Below are 21,181 nucleotides of genomic sequence, written 5' to 3'. Positions count from 1 at the left end.
GTCATTTTCATAGAAGAACTGTCAAAGTGCTTCCCGATCAGCTGATTTAAGACGTCATATGAATAGGCCTATGGATAGCAAACAGTTGCACCTTAAGCACCGCCAACACATTTTCAATCGGAAGGATTCTATGAAAGTGTGACAGTGCGTGTATTAGGTATTGGAAAAAGCGTGACACAGGGGGGAGGGGGGTCTAGAAATTCCGAAAAACGATGGACGTCATATTTGAACCGTCCCTAAATGGAAACTTTATCCTAAGTGTACATTTTTGAATGGCTGGCAAATCTACGTTTTAGAAACTGCTTAAAGATAACTCTGTCTTCTCACATTTTAGATATTTTATGCATGAACCAGAATTATACATGAAAAATAGTCATTAAGGACTTTATTTATTTCTGGAGCGCACTGTCCATTCACAAATTTCAAAATGCTGAAGGGGGTGAATGGGTATTTGTGAAGAATTAAATTTAAAAAAAAATCCACTACATTTTCAACATTTAAGACCGCCTTTTTCCCTGTTCGTCTATTTTATCGATAGGTAGGTGACTGTTCATTATTTTGTGTAATAATTTTATTTGTGAATCAGATTAGTTTTATTCGGTATCCATATCGGAGCTATCATCTTCATCAGATTCGTCATCGTCGTCGTCGTCGTCATCATCAGAATCACCATCATCATCTTCATCGGACGATCCTTCCTCGCTATCCGATCCTAACCATTCATTGCCGGTAAGACTGTTGGCAATTATGGTCTTCCATTGATCCATTTTATGTAAATCTGTAGAAAATGATAGGCTTTGTTTATGAAAAAGCGAAAAAAAAACCTAATCTCCATACCTATAGAATAAAAGTCACTCAATGTATATTGTCGACTGCCGCTTTCGTAGAGGCCACCGTAGATGTACAGTATTCCTTTGCAGATCACGATGCCGGAATTCATGCGTGGTGATGGCCCACCAAGATCAACACTATCCGTTTCCATTTTGGAACTGGAGCTGCTCTGAGTTGAACCGCCCACGGACATAGTGAAAATGCCATCGTCATACACAACCTTTTTCTCTTCGACTGGTTTGCTTTCGGCCATTTCTGCGTCTTGCTGTTTCGTATTCTTCTTCTTTGTAGCAAGCTCCAATTTTCTCCAGCTGTGAGACGCTGGATCAAGTGAATGCAGTTCATTGCTGAACATACCATGGACATCTTCTTCGTCTTCCTCAGTGTCCATTACCCCGCCAAAGGTGTACGCCTTTCCATTGGCAGCGATTACAGCACTCATTCCACTCCTTGGAGGTGGACGTTTGCCCCCAGGCTTCACGCTAGTCCACTTGAACGATTTCATTTCATTTTTGTCCGATGTCAGTGAATACATATCTGCGTGCGTTACTCCGCGATCTATTTCTTTTTTAACGTTGGATTTAGAGTAGCCACCCCAAACAAGGATCTTCCCCTCGGGATTGGCAACCATGCAGCAACCGGAACGAGGAGCTGGTGGCGTTCCAGATGGTTCCACTTTTGTCCATGTATAGTTTTCCAAAGAGAAGAAGTGTATATCATTGAAGTATCGGTACGAGGTGTTGTTATCATGGAATCCTCCAAAGACAAATAACTTCTTTTTGGTTACCACCATTCGATGACCGCTTCGAGCACTGGGACCATTTGCGGCATTGATTTTTTCCCACTGCTTCGTGGCAATACGGTAAACCCATAGATCCTTGTAGTGGTAAAACTGAAGCTGCGATGGTGATGCAAATTCTCCGCCGAAGAGCCAAATTTGCCCACCATCAGTGCTCACCGACACCATTTGATGACCACTCCGAGGAGCTGGACAAATTGATGATTTAAGAACTTTCCATTCGTTTTTGGCGACATTGTAGCAGTAGTAATCTCCATACACAAATGTTTTCTGACCATTGAAGAATTCTCCCCCATTGATGAAGATCTCTTCCTTATCCGGATGTGAGCAGATGGCAAAATTTACTCTTGCAGTTGGTGGGGCACATAAAGATTCCGTTAAATCCGAAGATTTGGTTTCCTTCGTCTCGTACTTGGCCACAATCGACTCAATGTCGTCCTGAAATGATGGTCAGAGAAATGGATATCACATTGTGAGGCACATGCCAATTTCCATTAGAATGCATACCTCTCCCAATTTTGCGATGAGTTTTTTCTGTCTGGCGGCAAGCTTTTTATCCGTTTTCATTGCAGTTTTTTCGGCTCCCTTCCCTTTTTTCTTATTTTTATCTTTTTTACCCATTATGCACGAAAATGTACTGAAAATCTGTGAAAATTTAAGCACTAATTAAAAGCGGTTGTAAAATGCACGTTTTATTTACTTCTGTACTCAGATGTAAATAAAAGCATGTGTTGGCGGCGTTTTGAAGTTACCCACCGGTAAGCGATCTGTCAGGCGTGATGGCTGCGTGCTTTTAAAATCCGAGGGGCATGAAACAACAAAGAAGTGTATACATATATGATTTGCATGCATTTAGGCATTTTCATAGCACACGGTAAAAATTTCTTACTTCGTTGTTGAGAAACAATAAATTTACGAACTTAGAACGATTTTCATTAAAATCCATCGCCCAGCTCACACCATCATCATCTGGGCGGAATAAATTGTAGTAAAATTGAGTTTACTACATTCTCGGAAGTAAATGCTACATGTGGAACACAAGTGGAACATGTTTGGGTTTATTCACATATTGAATAACGCTGGAAATGGCCATTTTGAACACCCACCCACCGCTTCGTAACACTTTTTGTATGAGTATTTTACAAATTTTGTATGAGCCGTAACAACATGAGGGCACCCACCCAGCCCCTTCAGCTTTATTAAATTTGTGAATAAACCCTTTGAGTCATTTTATTTCTCTACACCCTTCGAACATTCTACAAACAACGCGTTGGTATGAATAAAAGTAGGATTTAGTACAAAGCTACTGGTAGTAGCTTCAGAGGTTGCTACTCATGCTTTGAGATTGTTGAATAGGGCGATATTCAAAACTGAAAAGGCAATAGATGGCTCTTTTTCAGTGGTAGTAAAAACGAAATCCTGAAGCAAAGAAAGCTCTACGGAAGATGAACTAAACACAAAAAGTTATGTATTCACTTTACACATGATTTCTAATCACTACTTTTTTGATCCAGTTTCCAAATTGCAAGTAATTTACGTTTTTCATTATTGTTCGTTTTGTTGAGGAATAGATTCTCGTGCACATTTTGAACGTGGAAAAATAAATACTCACACGTCAGTTTCTATGGCACTTTAATACAAGCACGCAACTTGCATTCAATGTACAATCTAACATAATGCGTTACATGTGCATTACTTGTTGGTTTTGTTAGCTACGACGCCATCCAATATATGGCAAACATGGTGGGAGAATATTTTGGTGTGACAAAATTTTTTAGGTGTGAGTCTATTAGAGGGCAAAATCCTCAATATTTTCCATACGTTTTGACAGTTCTCCGACTACCATTCTTCCATGCGCTTATGTTGAAAGTTTGAGAAATTTGAGAATCCAGCGTAGCGTGATCAATGGGAGGAATACAAACAACAGTGTCGTCGCTCGGCGGCCGGTGAAAGAAACTGAATGTTCGAAAAGGTTTTGCCGCTGGCGCCAACTGTTAGCGATTTAGAACGAAATAAACAGTCGTTACCCTATTGATTAGTACATTAGTAGTTAGTAGGATTAGTTTCCTTCTGAGTATGGTCTTATCCACTGGTGGACTAAACTGACTCGATCGAAGAATTTTGACACTAGAGCGGGTCCAGATCACGTGGGGATCATACGGGAGCGTGCCCCGCTCAAGTGTCACAATTCTCAGACCGAGTGAATTTAGTACACCGGTGGATTAGACCATTAAGGATTTTGCCCTCTAATAGACTCACACCTAAATAATTTTGTCACACCAAAATATTCTCCCACCATATTTGCCATATATTGGATGGCGTCGTAGCTAACAAAACCAACAGGTAACGCACATGTAAGGCATTATGTTGGATTGTACATTGAATGCAAGGTGCGTGCTTCTATGAAAGTGCCATATAAACTGACGTTTGAGTATTTATTTTTCCACGCTGAAAATGTGCACGAGAATCTATTCCTCAACTAAACGAACAATAAAAGTCATGGGAAAATAATGCCAGCTTCAATATCTCGAAAGATATTTCCGTAAAAACTAAGACTTCAAAAAGAATTTTGAGTTTCCGGTAACATAACCGTAGGAATTTTCAATTTTATAACTTTATGTTGCTGTAATCTAAAGATCTTTTCATAGGATTCAAAATTCAAAATTTTCAGAAAAATCGTTGATGTCAAATCATAATTAAATTTGCATGCACATAAACTGCTCATACTCGCATAAAAGTCCCATTTGAATTTTCATCATTTTCTAGTTTTCTTCATGAATCGTACTTATTATAAGTGTACTTCTTGGTAGCATACCTAAAATTGTATCTTTGTATGAACAAAATGCGAAAAAAAAAATACCAAACATTACCCACTACATAGGGGTCATGCACAAATTACGTCACGCTCCAAGGGGGGGAGGGGGTCGTGCCGAGCGTGACAAGCCTTACAAAATTTTCGGAGGACTCATACAAAAAGTGTGACAAAGGGGGGGGGGAGGTATCGAAAAAGTTGAAATTTAGCGTGACATAATTTGTGTACCATCCCATACTAGTACAGTCGAATTTCGTTCGTTGCACTATCTTTAGGTGGGCTTCGTTTTAATTGGGCTCCCGTTAGGTGGGCTATAGCCCACTTAAAACGAACACAAACGTCACTTTTGACATGAAGCTCAATTTATCAATGTTGGTAGCCCTGAATTTCTATTGTATTCAATATTTTGACAGCGAAAAAATCAGCCCGACTAGTGAAAGTCTTTCACTAAGTGGACTACAGGTTTAGTGCAACGAACGAAAGTTGACTGTAATCCTTTATAAGAGAGATTCGCGGAAGCTGACATTTCTGTCAAAGTGTGAGCCAATCGAACAGCAAGAGCTGCCGAAGTGTGAGCCATACTCAGGCAAATGGACTATCGATAATCATAGGAACCCCTTATGAAAATTCGCCACAAGAAACCGGATTGAAATTCATAAATTTGCCTTATGAAACCAGAATTTGAAAACAAAAAACGTTTTCGCGGCAACCTGGAATCGAACCAAGAACCTTGCGATCGATAGGCCCGAGCGTACACCACGCGCCTATCGACGCCTTGATGTGGAGTGATGCTAAAACGATACATAAAGCGTTCGTATTGCAATCATCGTACCACCTTTCATAAGGCAAAATGTATGAAATTCGATAGTCCAGTTCGCTGCGTGCAAACGAACATGCGTTATGTTTGTTTTAAACTTTTCTTGAGGAGTAATGTAATCCGCTTGAAATTATTTCGATAAAAGTAATTTTGCATGAAGCAAAAAAAATGAAATCTTTTTGTTTTTTAAATTTTTGTCAATGCGATTTTTAGTTGTTGATTTTTTCGACTGTTTATTAGCTTGGATATGTAGCTCGAAGGCCCAAATAGCCGTAGCGGTAAACGCGCAGCTATTCAGCAAGACCAAGCTGAGGGTCGTGGGTTCGAATCCCACCGGTCGAGGATCTTTTCGGGTTGGAAATTTTCTCGATTTCCCAGGGCATAGAGTATCTTCGTACCTGCCACACGATATACGTATGCAAAAGTGGTTATTGGCACAGTAAGCTCTCAGTTAATAACTGTGGAAGTGCTCATAAGAACACTAAGCTGAGAAGCAGGCTCTGTCCCAGTGGGGACGTAATGCCAGAAAGAAGAAGAAGAATGTAGCTCGAAGATCTATAACGAAACAAAATACACTTTTTAGCAATGAGGAAGTCATGTCCGTGTTACAATATTATTCTCGACGCCGAGCAAAATCAGCACTGCTGGTCTGTTGCCAAATCATTCCATTTTACTTCCGCTTATCTCTCTATAAAGGATCACTAGGCCTAAGGGGGTAGCTGCGGCTCTCTCTATTTTTGACAACATTCGTATTGGAGGAGTACAAGGGCTCATTCATTTATTTCATAACGCTAAAATTGACCATTTTGGACACCCACCCACCCCCTTGTAACGCTTTTTGTATGAGCATTATTCCATTTTTGTATGGGCCGTAACATCCTCAGGACACCCACCCACCCCCTCTAGCGTTATGAAATTTGTAAATGGGCCCCAATGACGCTTGTTGGCAGTAGAGCTGTTATTAATCTCAACTGACCGTTTCTTTGGTGAGTTGAGATGCGATTTCGCACTACACGTTAAGTTGTTCATCTGCAGCAACCAGACAGCTCAACAATTCATCCCGATGTATGGCGGTACTTGCAAACTTTTTCTAGCGGAAGGCTTAGCTTGGCTGGCTCTTAGCAATAAATATCTAAAACTATGTTCAGTTGATGTGTATTCTTCACATGGTTTTGTAAGAATCCCTTAAAGAATACTATTTGTCCAGAATTCTGTGGAAATTGTGCTCAGGATTGCGACAAATTCTTGCATAGGATGATTCTTAAAATGCAGTTCTGTATTCTGTGAGAATGATGTCCAGGATTTCATTCAACATTCTTTTCAGAAAATCACATAGGATAGTATCAGAATTTCATCTGTTATTCTTCGAAAATCGTGCCCAAGGTTATTTCCAAATAACCTGCGGCACGGATGAGTCTGCGAGTCGGATGAGATAAAACGACAAGCTTTGATTAACAATATTCGTCTCACGTATCTCGACTAGTCTGATGTGCAAACTTTTGCTAACTGGGCTTCAAATGCGCCAACATAAAGCAATCAAGGATACTTAGCATCCATGATTCATATCACCGCCAAAGAAAATCAAAATTTGACTTCGCCTTTCTTGTGAAAAATCTGACCACGTTCCTCAATAAAATAGGTTAAAAAAAGACTTTTTGGCTACAAAAACTAAAAAAATTGCAGAATGTAACAAGGGAGAATTATGCGTATAACGGCAGCGCACATTGCTCAGACTTGCTTTTGTTGATCTCCACTACCTTAGTCTTATGGTGGGCTAGTCCCAGTTTTCTAGATTTCATCCATTGCTGGACTACGAAGATGGTTATCTCTATTTCCTCCATCCATATTCTACCCCATTACCCTTAATGCCATCTACCCGAATGTACAATCGTACATCGCATGCTATAATACCGGGATCAGGATAAAACCTTGAGGTACTCCTGCTATAATTTGAATGCTTTTCTACCCTTCATGTGTGTCGTATATGTACGTACATAGTAGAATAGTCCATCAAAATAGGTTTTTAAAATCTTATACAATTGCCTTCGGCTTGCGATTGATACCCCTTTTTTATGCTCGATTGCCATCTCAACTGTCTGGACAACTGATTGATATCCAGAGTAGATTTACCTATTCTGAATCTGAAATGGGTCTTCTGTTTCAAAAGCAGTTACAACAGCCACAAATTGGTCGGTGTTCAGACAGACCGGACTAGAAATATATGTTGATGTTCAAAAGATACGTTAAGAACACCATTAAATATCATTTCCCGTTGCTATTTTGATACAGATGTATTATCAAATAGGTAGATAAGTTCCATTATTACAGCAAATAATGCAAATATTCTGATATTTCGCATGCCTGGGGAACGTTTTCCTGGAACCATGAAAAAACACTTGGTCCTGTCTGTTTGAACACCGACCAATTGTAATACTTACAAAGTTTGTTTTTCAACATAGAACTACCATCTTTATTTACTTTAAAACTTTTTTTTTCGTACTATACTTTTTAGTTTAAATGCCGATATAATATAATAGTATAAGGACGAAATCTGACGTTTATGTTTATAAATAAGTCGGTCTCCAATTTGAATCGAAACCACATGCTGTATCTGAATCCGAATCGCCTAGATTTTCCGACTCGGTATCGGGGTTTTCTGCCAGAATTCCGATTGGAGCTCTCGTTTGACTAGGTGTAGTGGGAACACTTTGACTGAAGTGGTCGTTGCCTGGATCGTACTCAACATCCCGTTTTGGACGACGTTTTTTCACAGAACCATACTTGGGTGGAGGCATGGTGCCATCTTCGTTCTGAAAAATAAAGAGTATAGTTGGTTTTAAATCATATTTTGGGCCAGAATATAGAAAAGAAATGATCTATTAATGATTGTTGTTACAAAACTGATAGAATTTCAAGGAAACGATAATTTAAAAAAAAAATCATCACAATCCGCCCAACATTTAAGAGAAGTCTAATATAAACAATTGAATATACTCACCGGTATATTATCAGCAGATCCCCAGCTCTTGTGCAACTTGTCAAAGTAAGCTGAATTTGGTGGAGCGCTAGTTCTCATATTCGGAGGAAGACGCGTCGTGTTGGTCCCAACTCCCAAAAAGTTGCTGAAGGCTTCGGTCGTTTTCTTCACTCGAACGTTCAGTGAGCCAATCCTCAGGAATCCCGAGTCTTTTTCTATAGAATATTGAGGATTATAAATAGAGTTACGGCATTACTTGTGATTTATTAGTCCATTCAATAGATAAAAATAATTACATAATTCAACCTTTCTTCACTTACATTGGCCTGAGTGACAGCAAAAAACAACTAAACCCCTCACCACTTAGCGAATACTTAATGCATTTCATTTTTTTGTCAGTTTATTCGTACACAGTTTCTAAAACTTGTGACCTGACCGGAGTTATTCCGGTGGGTCAGGTTGGATGAAAGAGAGCTTTTTTTTGGGACCCGCCAAGTTACCTTTATTTATTTGCATGAAATTTATTATAATTAGCTACAATCATTAAGATTTGATAATCATCATAAATTAAGAGTTTTAGACCGTTAAGGCTAAGTAGCCCGTCATTCGTTTTGGCAACAATGATGACTTTTCAGCTTGCATTTCAAAGTGATAAAACTCAGTCTTGATAGTTTATCTTCTTCTTTCTGGCGTTACGTCCCCACTGGGACAGAGCCTGCTTCTCAGCTTAGTGTTCTTATGAGCACTTCCACAGTTATTAACTGAGAGCTTACAATGCCAATGACCATTTTTGCATGCGTATATCGTGTGGCAGGTACGATGATACTCTATGCCCTGGGAAGTCGAGAAAATTTCCAACCCGAAAAGATCCTCGACCGGTGGGATTCGAACCCACGACCCTCAGCTTGGTCTTGCTGAATAGCTGCGCGTTTACCGCTACGGCTATCTGGGCCCCTCCTTGATAGTTTATATTGACTTGAAAAAGTATCACTGTATGCGCTTACATGCATAAAGTATGCTGATACTTTTTCAGCTGTGTCAGTGGAAAACCAACTGATTTCCTTTGATTCGAAATCGTTAGATGAATTAGCAACAATCATCAACGACTCGTACAAATTTCAATGACGGCCTACTTCGCCTTAAGAATGTGCTTGATGTGGTCATCCAAACATAATGCCCAGAAGAACCTGCTATAGCTTTGATAAATACTAAATCGTTTTAAGCCTCGAAAAGTACACACCAAATTACATCGTTGCCAAAAATGTGCTCCATAAGCTTGACACAGTTTTTTAGAGAGGCCACTTTATAGTAAATTTTAGATGTTCCGGGAACCGGAAAATGGCCATTTGTAGGATCAATCAAATACACGCAGTATGTTAATTCTATTCTATTGTTCCTCGAAAGGTTCATATTGATGTGTGTTACTAAAATAACCATCGACGAAGTGGCCACCGATTCCGGAAACTTTCTGTGACTTGAAATTTGTCTATCTCCAGGGGTACAAAAGCACAGCGAACAAAAATTCCTTTTTTATCAGAACCTGACCCAGTGGCAGTGACTCACCAGAATAACTTCGATCACAGGAACATTCCTGCATGTCTCTGACCAAGTTTAGATACTAGATATGAGTAAAATGAAAAAAAAAAAAAAAAAAATGGATTCCGTGTATTCGCGATGAGAGTTTTAGGTTTTCGTCTTTCATTCAGGCTTATACGAGTTAACAATGCTAGATTTTTAATATTCAATAGATCGTCGTTCAGTTAGAGAAAACTAAAGATTTTTTTTTGCAATTTCTAATTGTAGGTAATAGATTTTTTTGTCACGGCTCACCCGTGAGGAACTACGGTGCGGGACAGCAGGCCGTCTCATTAGAGCTTTTTGAATTAGCTTATTACGCTAGTAATTTGAGTTGCATAATCAATCATTACGAATCACAAGATCATTATGAACAAAATTGAGTTGCGTAATAACTCATTAAGTGAGGCGCTTCAAAAATTTGCTAAACAGATTGAACATTTTTGTTTATTGAACTTGTTGTACCAACAGGTGTAAGCAAACTCTGGAATCGGATTATTATTCATGAAGTTATGGTTCAACAAATATGATTTTTTAGTGAAAAGAGAAAAAATGAAGAATAACCTTTTTTAACTAAAATTAGTTTTAATAAAAAAAAAAAATTAACTAGTCTTAGTTATTTTTTAATTTATGCTCTTTTTACTAAAAAAATGTTTTGGGCTGCAAAACGGTGAGTCGATAATCAGGATGGAACGACCAACACAGCTCTGGTCCTCACAAGTTCCTACCTCACGCTTCCACGTGTCAAATGATGACAAAGACCGCCAGCTAAGGGTTGCGTACTTAGCTGGTAGTGCAACCTGGGCACTGTTGTTCTTCTAACATCAGCTAGAGTGAGGATGTACGCCCCATCAACGTGATGTAGGTAGCACGACCTCGATAGGTAGCATACCGAATTTATTAACCACCACACACAATTGGTAAAGAAGAAAAAGCGAACGTTATTTTCGGGACCGACCTGGAAACGAAATAAGGACTATGATTGGAACGTCAGGGCCTTAAATGAACCTGGACGAGTGAGCCTTTTGGCTCGTGAATTGCGAAAAGTTATGGTATGAGTGGCAGCTAATCAGGAAGTGCGATGGCCAAGATCTGGAGAACGTGAAACCAGAGCGGGGGAACCCGTCGCTAACACTGCATTCGGATATAACATCTACCGTGACCTGCTCTAATACCGTGTATTTGAGAGTTATGTGGATTTCTAGCATATCATATTATTTATTTTTCTAAATGATTGTCACAAACGTTAGCACATTAAGTAGTATTTAGAAAGTCGTGACAAACTTGAACTAAAGTTGCACACACAAACAAACAAAAATAATGTTAGAATGTAATCGCCTGGTGCCAACACACGGTATTAGGGCACGGTTGCTTATGGGTTCCAAATACCGTGTTTCAGTTATAATTCCGAAATGGCGAAGTGAAATATATTTTTTATTTCACGAATCAATCATGCAAACTTCAATACGTTGTTCGATACAAAAGATTTATTTTTAATACGTTTCTTTTGTTCAATTGAGAGTTGTTTCAAAATGTGACCCGGCAGTCGGGGTCAGATGCACGGTATTTGGAACACTGGTATGTTTAACAACATCAACTGTAACTATGGTTAAAATTTTCAAATGATTCAAATCATATTTTTTATGCAAAGTATATAAAACGGTCTACTATATAAAACATGAAAGACTTGAAAATAATCATACGTTATTTTTATCTGATCGATTGAAACTTGAGCTTTTTTTAACCTCACGGTAATAGAGCATGTCACGGTACCACAGCGGTGGCAATTATGCTGAACACGGAGTCGGCTTCATAGTGATAGGAAAGCAGATGAAGCGCGTTATAAGGTGGAAGCCGATCAACGAGCGGATCTGCGTATTGAGGATTCGGGGTAAGTTCTTCAACTACAGCCTGATCAACGTCTATGCACCGACAAACGACCAACCCGATGACGCGAAGGATGCGTTTCACGATAGTCTCGACAACACCTATGGAGAATGTCCAAAACATGACGCGAAAATTGTCATCGGCGACGCAAATGCGCAGGTCGGAAGAGAGGACCTTTTCCGCCCTTATCATTGGTACGGAGAGCCTTTACTTCGTTACCAACGACAACGGCCTACGTTTAGCGAACTTTGCTGCCACCAGGGGGATGGCCATCAGTAGCACCTACTTTGCATGCAAGGACCCAGACAACCAAAATGTACGTATAACGAAATCACTTGGAGGCTTTGTATTTGCAACATTTCACTTATAAGATGTCGCGAAAAGGCCTTCTACGTACAAAAGTGGAGGCGATATGCGTGCATATATTATGTGATGCATAATAACATACAATGCGAGTGCATAAATATTCCACCGAACTAACCTGTGATCTTATGCGACTTAACTTATGATAACAAATGTCGATTTGACAGCTGCTACGGACTGATTCGACTTACTTTGTACGAGTGTACGGGACGAAACAAAACGTACAAATGAACTCAGAAAAGAAGTGTTTTATGCGAGGAAGCTCATCAATCTGACGAGTTTGTCAACGGTGTTTTGCGAGTTCGATGTAATTAGTATGAATAAACGAGTTGTAACATGAACTTTCATGCGATTCCTGGTTGTCTGGGGATATTCGTGAACATACCTGACGACACCCAAATGGCGAACTTTGCAACCAAATCGACCATGTTCTGGTAAACGGCCGACATTTTTCCGACGTCATCAATGTTAGAACTTTCAGGGGTCAAGATTTCAAGACTCAGAGCACTATCTTGTTGTAAGCAAAATTCGAGCGCGAGTATCAACCGTTTCTAGTTCTAGAAATCGGCAATCGTTGCGTTTCAATAATCAACGCCTGTCATCAGATGGTATAGCAGCGGACTATCATCGAAAGCTCGAGGAGCGGATTAGCGGAATAGAAGAAGAGTATCAACCTCTGCAATCTGTAGGAGTCAGCCCACGGAGCGGTGAGCATAGTAGTGCGAGAAGAGGTAAGTACTACTCAACGAAGATCAAGGAACAATTGGTTCGGCGATGAGTTCCAGAGAATGATAAACGAGAAGAACTTGGCTAGAAGCCGTTGGTGTCTGGTATCCGTCAGAGCAAAGAGCGGTACAAGGAAGTAAGGGCAGCCGAAAAACGGATTCATCGCAGAAAGAAACAGGAGCACGAAAAGGCAATAATTTCTCAGGCGCAAGAAGCAATGGAACAGCACGACATGGGACGGTTCTACAAATCTGTCAATGGTGTGCGGAGAAAAACAGCGCCGTCTCACGCCTTGTGGAACGACCGCGCTTTGTGCAACGACCGCGCAGGCTTGATAACATGGCTTTCCGGCGAAGCTGCCTAGACTGCTTCGTACAACGCTTGATGGATCAAAAGCATGTGTACGTTATCGTTCGTAACCTTAGATAGATTGAAACTCTTTCTAACTTGCTGTTTAACATAGCGCTCGAAGGTGCTATCAGGAGAGCTGGTGTGCAAAGAAGCGGTATCATTATCACGCGTTCTCATATACTCCTTAGCTTTGCGGACGATATCGACATCATCTGGAGGTGGTTGTGCCTTCCAAGAGGAAGACACAAGGATCGGACTCATGATCAACACCACAAAAACGAAGTACATGATATCTGATTGTCAACGTGGGTCTGGACGTGGTAGCGAAATGGTGAAACGTTTGAAATGGTTGAAGAATTTGTGTATCTTGGAACACTAGTGACGTGCAATAATGATGTTACCCGCCGCGAGTCGGGCTTTCTACAGGCTCCGAAACCAGCTGAAGTTCCGTAGCCTGCAAACGACAACAAAACTCGCGTTATACAAAACACTTATTCTTCCGGTTCTCCTATATGGCCATGAACCATGGACATTGAAGGAAGTCGACCGTAGAGCTTTCGGGGTGTTTGAACGTAAAGTGCTGCGGCGTTAAATTGGAAACCGTCATCTGGCGGCGTCGCATGAATCACGAGTTGTACCAAGTGTATAAAGAGGTGGATATTGTCAAGAGCATAAAACACGGCAGGCTGCGTTGGGCTGGTCATGTTGCCCCTATGCCGGAACGACAAGCGATGATAATATTCAACAGAGAACCCCGACCAGGCCGTCTATTTCGCGGTAGGTTGCGTAAACGGTGACTTTTTGGAGTTGAAGTGGACTTAAGTGCACTTAATGTTCAAGGCGATTGGAAGCGATTAGCCCAGGGCCGGGCCCAGTAGAGAAGACTCATCCATTTGGCGCAAATTCATCGTAGTAAATTGTAGCCCATCAAGTATCAAGTAAGTTTTGATTTTAGGCAAATTTGATATTCTACAAACCTTTTGTAAATTTAATTTTGAAGAGAATGATGCTAAGAGCTTCAAATTCGTTAGAAAATAACAAAGTTATAAAGACTTCACTGAAGGTCGTATGTCAAATCTTGCAAATTTACCTTCAAGTTACTTGCGCTAAGGCTACTAAGATTCGTAACATTTTTTGTAATTGTAGTAGGCTGTTTTCATAATACTAATCTGTCTCAGCAAGCCTCGTTGTACGACTCGTGCTATAAAAATCATAATTCTAAAACTTGTTGAGTAAACTACAATTTTGTAATTTCTCATCGTAATAGGCTGTTTTTCATCACGCCAATCTGTCATGAAATGGCCTTCTCTCCTGCACCGAATTATGCAGTGTTGTCATAGTCAGTTGCGTAATGTGTATTACGTGATGCTTTTTCTTTACGCAAAAGTTTTGAGTTTTATAATAAATCATTACTCAACAATTTTCAGAAATTGCAAAATACTTGTCATTGAATCCCGATATGATTTCTGATACCCTCAAATTTGGATTATTAAAACAATATTAAATTATTTAGCTTTGCGATACCAAAGCCAACTCCTTATTAATTCCAGACCTGTCGCGCATTCCACCATCGACAGCAATAGCTCGCTAAAGGTTGTGTATAAAAAGCGAGCTGTTTTCAAAGCGCATGTACTGATCAGGGTTCCATGTTCAACATTAACTGACGTTTTTTTTTTAAGAATAAACATTTTGTTTTCAATAAAAAATATTGAATTCGTTGAAAATATTGGTTTACAATATGACTGAAAAAATTCTCATTTTTATTGAACACCTGTAATTTAGTAAAACACCACGTTTGATAAGATTTCGTTAGAAATTATGTTTGGACCTCAATAAAAAAATATATATATATAAAATCTAAAAATTACACCAAAAGATGTCAAGTTATTCTTACAGTATGTAATCGAAATTACATAGATTAGAGCACCAATTTCGTTATGGTCTCGCTTTGAAGTAAAATATTACTAATATTCAATTATAGACAGTCCTTAGTCCAGTAACTAACGCTTTCAAACTGGGAACTTTTCAGCATCATTAAAATGGATTCTTAAAGCCCAACCAGTTCACTTTCTATTGGGTTGTACCAAAAGCGTAATCTACCTGCTAACTGCAGAGATTTTCAGATAATTATAGCAAAATTTGTAAATGTTTAGGGTTTTATTCGATTTTCGTGTTACTTACTACCAACCGGATGGTTTTGTTTTACCTGTATGTTTTTTCCTGGCCTTGATTTCTATAAAAATATTAAAAATAAAACAATTAGTAAAATGTATGCTTTTATCAAATAAAATACATCCAGATTATTGGCTTATTAAAGTTTCGAATCATATCACGTGTTATACTGAAACATAAGTGTTAGTGTTAGTAATATCTACAAATTCAAGACAGAATATACCATGCGCATCAAGATAGAGCTAAACTAGATATTATGTGAGAACATAAATATGTGGTATATACGAATATTCGATTAATTTTGAAGTATCTTTACAAAATATTAGTCTAATCTTAAATAAATAAATAGCAGAAAGAGTTAGTGCTGAAAAACACTCGTGTATTAATTATCTACTTGATAGGCATATCAACACGCAGAGACGAACCGGCCTTGGGCCGAGTCTCTTTAATAAAGACATAAAAAAATCATCACCAACACAGGTTTTTACTAATTGAGATATAGTTTTGATTCATTTTACGGACAGCTTCAAATTCCAGACACTCTACTTTGTATGGAAAACATTTCACACGAAATGTTTAATTTTTTGCCACTCAAAATTTTTCACTATCGAAGCTCGTTTTAATAAGCATTTTTCATTCATATGGTGGTTTGACCATTCCAATTATTGAATTGACTTTTTTATGATTTTCTTGAGCTGTCCGGAATTCTAATCAAAGTGTCTGTGTCCGGAATATGAGGCAAAAGTGAAGAAGCGTCCGGAATAAGGACCATGAAAATTCCAAACATTTCTATTTATTTAAAATTATTCATGTTGCGGGATCAAAATCTCCACTCACCATTCCAAAGTTAAGTGTTTCGAAGGCTCGATAACAATAACAAAGGAATCATACAGAATGCTTTATTTTATATGGTTTTAGAAGAGTTATACTGCACTGAGACCTTAAGTGTCCGTATTACACTGTTCGACAAAAAAAGTCGATCTGAATGCACAGAGACCGGACACCCCGGACTTGAAAGCATAAAAATGATCAAAAATAATGGCGTTTTCAGAATGTTCGTGTCTGCCCCAGGTCATTTTTAAAATATACTTGAACTTTTTGCATTTTTTATTTAAAAATCTAATCTGATCAATAAACCGACACAGTGTTTTATATTCAGGACAGCGGAATACATGTGCCATATAATGTTTTCAACTTTAAATACAATATGAAGAGTTGTAATAAGATTTGCAGGGAGCCCTCCCCGCTTTTTTTGTACTCTCCCCATTTTTAAAGTATCGCAAATGATGGAATATTTGATATACAGGGGGTTGTCAAAATAACTGGGACAGGCAAAAATTGGGCCAACTTTGGAATGCTGTAACTTCGACAAAAATTGACCGATTTCAATTCTTTAAGAAGTAATGGACGGGTCAACCAATCTAGTTTTAAGGTGCATCCACGGAGATGAACTATGACCACCGGATACCGGTGATAATCCGGATTTCCGGAAGCATGTCTTATGCAGTAGAATTATGACGTGTTTTAGCAAAGGTCTCGGCTAAAAAATCAAAATTTTACTACACATGAAGATAGAAGATCAAATTCTGAAGCGATTGGTGTGCCAAGTATTGAGATCGGTCCAGAAACAACCAAGATATGGCCTTTTCCCCGGAATCGGTGCCGGTAGTGGATTCGAATTGGGATCAAACAATTTATTCACTCAAAATATGTCGCGCAATATTGTTTTCTCCCTAGCTTATCATAAAATACCCTATTATAAATTGAAAATGAGTCTTGTACAGATTTGGCCACTCATGGCGCCGCCAAGTGCCCCGGGGGAACCTTGCATAGGGGACATTTCGATTTTGACACCAAAGCATATCATGCGACGGCTCATTCTTCATGTCTTGTCGTAAATAAAGTAATTGTAGACTCATAATGAGAATTTAATTGAATTGACCACTTTTGGGACCACCGGGTGTCCCCTAGGGAACCTATGATTGGAGACAATTGAAATTGAGCTCCAATACTCATCGTGCAACGGCTCATTCTTCATGTCTAGTCATGAATAGGTCAACTTTAGACCGAAAATGGATATTTAACTAGAATGGCCACTTTGGGGACCTCCTATAGTTCCCTAAGGAACCTATCATTGGGGACATTTCGATTTTTACACCAAAACATATCATGCGACAGTTCGTTCTTCATGTCTTGTCGTAAATAGGGCAACTGTAGACTCAATGTGTATATTTAACTATTGTGGCCACATTTGAGACCGCCGGATGTTCCAGAGGGAACCTGTAATTAGGGACAATTGAAATTGAACACCAATACATATCGTGCAACGGTTCATTTTTTTATGTCTCATGCTAAATAGGGCTATTGTAGACCTTAAGTGGATATTTGACTACAGTGGCCACTTTTGGGACCACCGGAATTTCCCGGAGGAATCTGTCATTTGGGACATCACAGCCTCCCTCAGGGTTATCCAGTGGTCACAAAAGTGGCCACTGTAGTAAAATATCCACTTAAGGTCTACAATAGCCCTATTTAGCACGAGACATGAAAAATGAACCGTCGCACGATATGTATTGGAGTTCAATTTAAATTGTCCCTAATTACAGGTTCCCTCGGGGACATTCGGTGGTCCCGGAAGTAGTCACTGTAGTCAACTATCCATTTTGAGTCTACAGTTGCCCTATTTACGACAAGACATGAAGAATGAGCCGTCGCATGATATGCTTTGGTGTCAAAATCGAAATGTCCCCTATGCAAGGTTCCCCCGGGGCACTTGGCGGCGCCATGAGTGGCCAAATCTGTACAAGACTCATTTTCAATTTATAATAGGGTATTTTATGATAAGCTAGGGAGAAAACAATATTGCGCGACATATTTTGAGTGAATAAATTGTTTGATCCCAATTCGGATCCACTACCGGCACCAATTCCGGGGAAAAGGCCATATCTTGGTTGTTTCTGGACCGATCTTAATACTTGGCACACCAATCGCTTCAGAATTTGATCTTCTATCTTCATGTGTAGTAAAATTTTGATTTTTTAGCCGAGACCTTTGCTAAAACACGTCATAATTTTACTGCATAAGACATGCTTCCGGAAATCCGGATTATCACCGGTATCCGGTGGTCATAGTTCATCTCCGTGGATGCACCTTAAAACTAGATTGGTTGACCCGTCCATTACTTCTTAAAGAATTGAAATCGGTCAATTTTTGTCAAAGTTACAGCATTCCAAAGTTGGCCCAATTTTTGCCTGTCCCTGTTATTTTGACAACCCCCTGTATATCAAATATTCCATCATTTGCGATACTTTAAAAATGGGGAGAGTACAAAAAAAGGGGGGAGGGCTCCCTGCAAATCTTATTACAACTCTTCATATTGTATTTAAAGTTGAAAACATTATATGGCACATGTATTCCGCTGTCCTGAATATAAAACACTGTGTCGGTTTATTGATCAGATTAGATTTTTAAATAAAAAATGCAAAAAGTTCAAGTATATTTTAAAAATGACCTGGGGCAGACACGAACATTCTGAAAACGCCATTATTTTTGTTCATTTTTATACTTTCAAGCCCGGGGTGTCCGGTCTCTGTGCATTCAGATCGACTTTTTTTTGTCGAACAGTGTTATGAATGAAAACGGTACACTTTTCGACCAGGATAGGGGGAAATGACATTTTGTATAGGGCGCTGCAGAAAAAAAATCGTCTTATACTTTTCCACAAAATTTGTAAACAACAAGGCTAGTAAAAGTCAAAACAATGCTAGTACAGCTTTAAAATTCAAAAACATTGCAAGACATTGAAATCTGAAGGTGAATACATAAGAAACAGTATGACAACAAAGGGTAGTCAGAACAACTTCGACCACAAGTGCAATTTATGCTCGTCATAGTTGGAGAATTACGAAAACAAACATTGTGCATAATTATGAGAGCGCTACCATATTATCATAATTGCCATTATGCTTCACTCGTTTGGTTCGAATGCCATCTAGAGATGTTCCAGTTATTGATCACTGAACAACACCTCATAGCGTAAGGTGCTTCTATATGTCAATGATAGGAATGTACTTGTTAAGTGAAAGCGAAAAGGTGTTCATGCCACATAACGATGTCAGCCGTTTCTTGTAACATGGTTCTGCTAGTAAGACTGAAGTACTATCAATGTAATACTGAATGCCATTTACGCTTCAACATAACGCAAGAAGCGTCCAGACACGTGTTGTTTGATACAGCTTTCTTATGATTTGATACACGAATAGCCAATTTATTCTTTGTAAAAATAAAATTATAAACTTAATTTCCCGTGAAAAAATTGGTACCTATTACATTGTTACAGTAATAATAATAATACAAATTTGTTTAACTCTTTAAGAGCGATTTCCAAAATTTAGTTAACGTTTGGAGGGTACCGTAAAATCGGGTGAATTCGATCAATTTGTTTTTACTTTGTACAAATTAAATACCTATATCAATTACCTGAACCATGTTTCATATAGTAATGGCACACACTAAGTTTTCATTTCTAAACCTGGATTTACACACGGTGACCCCTTAAGAAAAAACAACTATAATCGTTTTATAATTCTCCATAACCAATTTTTAATGAAACAAGCTTCGTAAACCCTTTATAAGGCCTAGTAAACCAAGAAGGATTCAAGTTATACTACAGGACTGCAATGTACTCATGAAATACTGCTCCGTTGTTAAGATCTTCGGATTTTTCGCAAAGTGTAACACATGAAGATGCTTCGCAATATGAGACATCTCAAAGTGATATGAAATTTGTGAAAATGAAGCATTAGATATCTATTGAAAATCATATTTCGACATTGAATTTAAAATAAATCAGTCGTTCTTGGTATATAAGTAAGAATATTTCGAACAAAATCGAATAAATTTTGGCGTTGCATACCTTTAGGCGTTTAATGTTATATGGGAATTTCTGACCTAGATTACAAAAATGGTCTCAATTTGTAAAACTGCTTTTCGCTAAGAGATTTGAGACCAAATTCAAGTTCTACTAGTAGTATGCTATCCAGATTTAATGACCATACTTATACTCTTTACTTTTGTATTCGTTTTGTATAACACTTAATTAATAGAATTTATGTTATATCGTTTAGTATGTTACGTGTCTCGCACTATCAAAGTTACTCGCATCATCAAAGTTACCCCGTTTTACGGTATACGGCAAATGATAGCTGAAAAAAAAAACTTTATGTGGTGTGTTTACTGCTTAGGAAATGCAGTACGAGGTTCGTAGGTTGTATGCGTGGAGACATTGCTGTAATCGGCGAGATGCTTGTACAAACTTAAGACAGCTGGAAAAATTTACCAAAATTGTCACCAGTGGGATATAATCAGCAATCAACAATAATAAGAAGGGTAAAAGTTCGTTACCTGCACTCGCGGTTTATATGATGGTGCCACGTCTTATATGGAGTATTCCCACCAATTGGTAATTACAGTGCAAAAAAGCTTCTAATTAGGCGTGTTCTTGAAACGTCCCAGCTTATCAAGAATATTGCCCAACACAACCTGATTAAAAATTCATGCGTTTTTACAAAGAGTTGAAAGACACAAAAAAGAAAAAAAAAAACGACGTTTATTAAACTCGCGAAATGCAAAACAGCGCTCTAAGCATAAACATATAGATAGGGGGTATATATAGGTATATTAGGTAACAAGTCGGCTTAGTGGAATACAAAAGTTAACAAACTATGCAAACCAGAAAGTGCAGATAATATATGTGTACAGTATATGTAGGGTAAAAAGGTATAATACGCCCCTCTAAGGAAAAACTGCTCTATCGCAGTAGCAAATGCATTACTTCTATGGTTTTTGATGTCAAGGTGTTGTTTATTTAGT

General features: G+C 38.7%; 2 protein-coding genes across 4 annotated transcripts in view; both read right to left on the bottom strand.

The window, feature by feature from the left end:
* Nucleotides 1-483: 483 nt before the first annotated feature.
* LOC5572907 (kelch domain-containing protein 4) lies at nt 484-2,356 on the bottom strand. The gene is made up of 3 exons (XM_001660596.2): nt 2,138-2,356; nt 838-2,068; nt 484-778 (listed from the first exon to the last, which is right to left on the bottom strand). The coding sequence occupies exons 1-3, from the start codon at nt 2,249-2,251 to the stop codon at nt 594-596; spliced, it is 1,530 nt and encodes a 509-aa protein (XP_001660646.2). The 5' UTR covers nt 2,252-2,356; the 3' UTR covers nt 484-593.
* Nucleotides 2,357-7,701: 5,345 nt separating this feature from the next.
* LOC5572905 (ankyrin repeat domain-containing protein SOWAHA) overlaps nt 7,702-21,181 on the bottom strand; it is a 408,139-nt gene continuing 394,659 nt past the window's right edge. The window contains exons 11-13 of one of the 3 annotated variants that reach the window (XM_021844137.1): nt 15,345-15,371; nt 8,258-8,451; nt 7,702-8,069 (exon numbers count right to left, since the gene is read on the bottom strand). In XM_021844137.1, the coding sequence (XP_021699829.1) occupies nt 7,824-8,069; nt 8,258-8,451; nt 15,345-15,371 (467 nt within the window). In that variant the 3' untranslated portion in view covers nt 7,702-7,823. The remainder of the gene's footprint in view (nt 8,070-8,257; nt 8,452-15,344; nt 15,372-21,181) is intronic. The other 2 variants (XR_002500339.1, XM_021844138.1) reach the window with 2 other exon arrangements.

This window comes from Aedes aegypti, chromosome 2 (genome assembly GCF_002204515.2).
Source record: "Aedes aegypti strain LVP_AGWG chromosome 2, AaegL5.0 Primary Assembly, whole genome shotgun sequence".
NCBI lineage: Eukaryota > Metazoa > Arthropoda > Insecta > Diptera > Culicidae > Aedes > Aedes aegypti.
Note: the sequence above shows the minus strand (reverse complement) of the source record. Positions and strands in the feature narration are given on the sequence as shown.

Coding starts and splice junctions, on each gene's coding strand:
- LOC5572907 (XM_001660596.2), bottom strand. CDS start 2,251: ATGGGTAAAAAAGATAAAAATAAGAAAAAAGGGAAGGGAGCCGAAAAA. Junction 2,069..2,137: donor TCATCGCAAAATTGGGAGAG/GTATGCATTCTA, acceptor CCATCATTTCAG/GACGACATTGAGTCGATTGT. Junction 779..837: donor GAGTGACTTTTATTCTATAG/GTATGGAGATTA, acceptor CATTTTCTACAG/ATTTACATAAAATGGATCAA.